Source organism: Heterodontus francisci, unplaced genomic scaffold (genome assembly GCF_036365525.1).
Source record: "Heterodontus francisci isolate sHetFra1 unplaced genomic scaffold, sHetFra1.hap1 HAP1_SCAFFOLD_510, whole genome shotgun sequence".
In the NCBI taxonomy this organism is placed as follows: domain Eukaryota; kingdom Metazoa; phylum Chordata; class Chondrichthyes; order Heterodontiformes; family Heterodontidae; genus Heterodontus; species Heterodontus francisci.
The window spans coordinates 246,794-251,178 of record NW_027140486.1 but is presented as its reverse complement, the minus strand read 5'-3'; the positions used below and the strand labels follow the sequence as shown (position 1 = coordinate 251,178).

Below are 4,385 nucleotides of genomic sequence, written 5' to 3'. Positions count from 1 at the left end.
TGGGCGGGTCCGCTGTTGATGATGAGGGTGGTGGGCGGGTCCGCTGCTGATGATGAGGGTGGTGGGCGGGGCCGCTATTGATGATGAGGGTGGTGGGCGGGGCCGCTGCTGATGATGAGGGTGGTGGGTGGGGACACTGTTGATGCTGAAGGTGGTGGGCAGCGCCGCTGTTGTGATGAGGGTGGTGGGCAGGGCCGCTGCTGATGATGAGGGTGGTGGGTGGGGACACTGTTCTGATGAGGGTGGTGGGCGGGGCCGCTGTTGATGATGAGGGTGGTGGGCGGGGCCGCTGTTGATGCGATGTTTGGTGGGTGGGGCCGCTGCTGATGATGGGGGTGGTGGGCAGCGCCGCTGTTATGATGAGGGTGGTGTGCGGTGCCGCTGCTGATGATGAGGGTGGTGGGCGTGGACGCCGTTATGATGAGGATGGTGGGCGGGGACGCTGTTGATGCGGGTGGTGGTGGGCGGGGCCGATGCTGATGATGAGGGTGGTGGGCGGGTCCACTGCTGATGATGAGGGTGGTGGGCGGTGCCGCTGCTGATGATGAGGGTGGTGGGCGTGGACGCCGTTATGATGAGGATGGTGGGCGGGGACGCTGTTGATGCGGGTGGTGGTGGGCGGGGCCGATGCTGATGATGAGGGTGGTGGGCGGGTCCACTGCTGATGATGAGGGTGGTGGGCGGGGCCGCTGTTGATGATGAGGGTGGAGAACGGGACGGTTGCTGATGATGAGGGTGGTGGGGGGGGGGCGCTGCTGATGCTAATTGTGGTGGGCGGGGCCGTTGCTGATGTTGAGTGCGGTGGGCGGGACCGTTGCTGATTTTGAGGTTGTTGGGCTCGGCCGCTGCTGATGCTGACGGTGAAGAAAGAACAAGCACAAAGAACAGTACAGCACAGGAACAGGCCATTCGGCCCTCCAAGCCTGTGCCGATCTTGATGCCTGCCTAAACTAAAACCTTCTGCACCTCCGGGGCCCATATCCCTCTCTTCCCTTCCTATTCACGCATTTGTCAAGATGCCCCTGAAACGTCGATATTGTACCTGCTTCCACCACCTCCGCCGGCAGCAAGTTCCAGGCACTCACCGCCCTCTGTTTAAAGAAATTGCCTCGCACATCCCCTCTAAACTTTACCCTTCACTCTTAAACATATGTTCCCTAGTAACTGACTATTCCACCCTGGGAAAAAGCTTCTGACTATCCACTCTGTTCATTCCGCTCATAACTTTGTAAACCTCTGTCATGTCGCCCCTCCATCTCCATCGTTCCAGTGAAAACAATCCGAGTTTTTCCAACCTCTCCTCATAGCTAATCCGCCCTGGACCAGGCAACATCCTGGTAACCCTCCTCTGTACATCTCTCCAAATCCTCGACGTCCTTCTGGTAGTGTGGTGACCAGAATTGCACGCAATAATCTAAGTGTGGCCTAACTAATGTTCTATACAGCTGCAGCAGGAATTGCCAATGTTTATACTCTATGCCCCGACCGATGAAGGCAAGTATGCCGTATGCCTTCTTGACTACCTTATCCACCTGCATTGCCACTTTCAGTGACCTGTTAACCTGTACGCCCAGATCTCTCTGCCTTTCAATACCCCGAAGGGTTCTGCCACTTACTGTATACTTCCCACCTGCATTAGACCTTCCAAAATGCATTACCTCACATTTGTCTGGATTAAACTCCATCTGCCATCTCTCTGCCTAAATCTCCAACCGATCTATATCCTGCTGTATCCTCTGAAATTCCTCATCGCTGTCCACAACTCCACCAACCTTTGTGTTGTCCGCAAACTTACTAATCAGACCAGCTACATTTTCCTCCAAATCATTTATATATAATACAAACAGCAAAGGTCCCAGCACTGATCCCTGCGGAACACCACTAGTCACATCCCTCCATTCAGATAAACACCCTTCCACTGTCACCCTCTGCCTTCTGAGCCAGTTCTGTATCCATCTTGCCAGCTCACCTCTGATCCCATGTGACTTCACCTTTTGTACCAGTCTGCCATGAGGGACCTTGTCAAAGGCTTTACTAAAGTCCATATAGACAACATCCACTTCCCTTCCTTCATCAATCATCTTCGTCACTTCCTCAGAAAACTCAATCAAATTAGTAAGACACGACCTCCCCTTCACAAAACCATGCTGTCTCTCGCAAATAAGTTCGTTTTTTTCCAAATGGGAGCAAATCCTGTCCCGAAGAATCCTCTCTAATAGTTTCCCTGCCACTGACGTAAGGCTCACGTAAGGTGGTTCGCGGCGCCGCTCCTCATGCTGAGGGTGGAGTGCGGTGCCGCTGCTGACTCTGCTGAGGGTGCTGGGCGGGGCCGCTCCTCATGCTGAGGGTGGTGGGGGGGGGGTGCCGTTGCTCATGCTGAGGGTGGAGTGCAGTGCCGCTGCTGACTCTGCTGAGGGTGCTCTGCGGGGCCGCTGCTGATGCTGAGGGTGGTGGGCAGGGCCGTTGCTGTTGGTGAGGGCGGTGGGCGGGGCCGTTGCTGTTGGTGAGGGTGGTGGGCAGGGCCGTTGCTGTTGGTGAGGGTGGTGGGCGTGGCCGTTGCTGTTGGTGAGGGTAGTGGGCGGGGCCTTTGCTGTTGATAAGGTTAGTGGGCGGGGCCGTTGCTGTTGGTGAGGGTGGTGGGCAGGGCCGTTGCTATTGGTGAGGGTGGTGGGCGGGACCTTTGCTGTTGGTGAGGGTAGTGGGCGGGGCCCGTTTCTGTTGGTGAGGGTAGTGGGCGGGGCCCGTTTCTGTTGGTGAGGGTAGTGGGCGGGGCTGTTGCTGTTGATGAAGGTAGTGGGCGGGGCCCGTTTCTGTTGGTGAGGGTGGTGGGCTGGGCCGTTGCTGATGGTGAGAGTGGTGGGCAGGGCCGTTGCTGATGGTGAGAGTGGTGGGCAGGGCCGTTGCTGTTGGTGAGGGTGGTGGGCAGGGCCGTTGCTGATGGTGAGGGTGGTGGGCAGGGCCGTTGCTGATGGTGAGGGTGGGGGGCAGCGCCGTTGTTGTTGGTGAGGGTGGTGGGCAGCGCCGTTGCTCTAGGTGAGGGTGGTGGGCAGGGCCGTTGCTGATGGTGAGGGTGGTGGGCAGGGCCGTTGCTGTTGGTGAGGGTGATGGGCAGGGCTGTTGAAGATGGTGAGGGTGGTGGGCAGGGCCGATGCTGATGGTGAGGGTGGTGGGCAGGGCCGCTGCTTATGCTGAGGGTGGAGGGTTTGGCCGCTGCCGATGCTGTGGGTGGTGGGTGGGGCTGCTGCCGATACTGAGGGTGGTGGGTGGGGCTGCTGCTTATGCTGAGGTTAGAGGGTGGGGCTGCTGCCGATGCTGAGCGTGCTGTGCGGGGCTGCCGCTTCTACTGAGGGTGGTGGGTGGGGCTGCTGCCAATGCTGAGGGTGGTGGGCGGGGCCGCTGCTGATGCTGAGGGCAGTGGGCGGGGCCGCTGCTGGTGCTGATCGTGGTGGGCGGGGCCGCCAGTTGTCAGACACCGCGATCTTTCCATTGTGGTGTCACCATGGGAACAGGCTCCATCCCCATATCCGATAACCACGGTGAACCGCACTCGCCCCCTCTGCCCGTCCCCATGTGAATGAGGCCCGACACTCACCTCCCTACCAAAATAGCGAACACTCAACTTTGCGAATGGGCTCAGGCCCCACCAGCAGCAGTCACCGTCGCGATAGGCCCCGCCCCTCTTGTTCACCACAGTGAGAGGCCCATGCTGCTTTGTCACCACAGTGATAGGCCCCGCCCCGCTTTGTCACCATAGCGATAGGCCTCGCCCCTCTTGTTCACCACAGTGATAGGCCCGTCCTGCTTTGTCACAATCGTGATAGGCCCCGCGCTGCTTTGTCACCATAGCAACAAGCCAGGCCCCAATCCCTGTGGCATCAGATCTACAGGTTCGGCCACCGCCTTTCGCCATCACGACAGGCCCAGCCGGACTCTCCCGTCACTACAGCGACTGCCCACCCCCCCCCCCCCCCGCCCCCCCCCACCCCCCCCCCCCCCGGCTGCTGGAAATGGTCAATCAGTTTCTCTCATCATCCAATGAATTGAACAATTGCAGTAAAGGGACATTTCAGCACATTCTTCAACTGCTGTCTGAACCGAGTTTGGGTCACAGCATAAATCGTAGTGTTTGTGCAGCAACTCAGGAGCTCCAGCATGAAGCCCAATTCCTGCAGGAAAACATGTGGATAAGCAAACGTACCGTCCAAAAACCACATCCCGAACCATATTGAATACACCATTAACGCTGCCCATAACAGGATGAAATTCAACGAGATAGCTAACAGTAAAATGATGGATTTCCTTCGACTCTCCATCTCTGGATCTCTGTGACTCTTCCCACTGCTGTTATCTCGAAGTCTCCTGCGACCTCTGCTGCTCACTGAAAT

General features: G+C 57.9%; 1 protein-coding gene across 1 annotated transcript; it reads right to left on the bottom strand.

The window, feature by feature from the left end:
• Positions 1–354: 354 nt before the first annotated feature.
• On the bottom strand, positions 355–3,910 carry LOC137359989 (uncharacterized). Its single transcript, XM_068025584.1, has 3 exons — positions 3,781–3,910; positions 2,372–2,872; positions 355–854 (listed from the first exon to the last, which is right to left on the bottom strand). Exons 1-3 carry the CDS (start codon positions 3,908–3,910, stop codon positions 355–357), a joined length of 1,131 nt encoding a protein of 376 aa, XP_067881685.1.
• Positions 3,911–4,385: the final 475 nt, after the last annotated feature.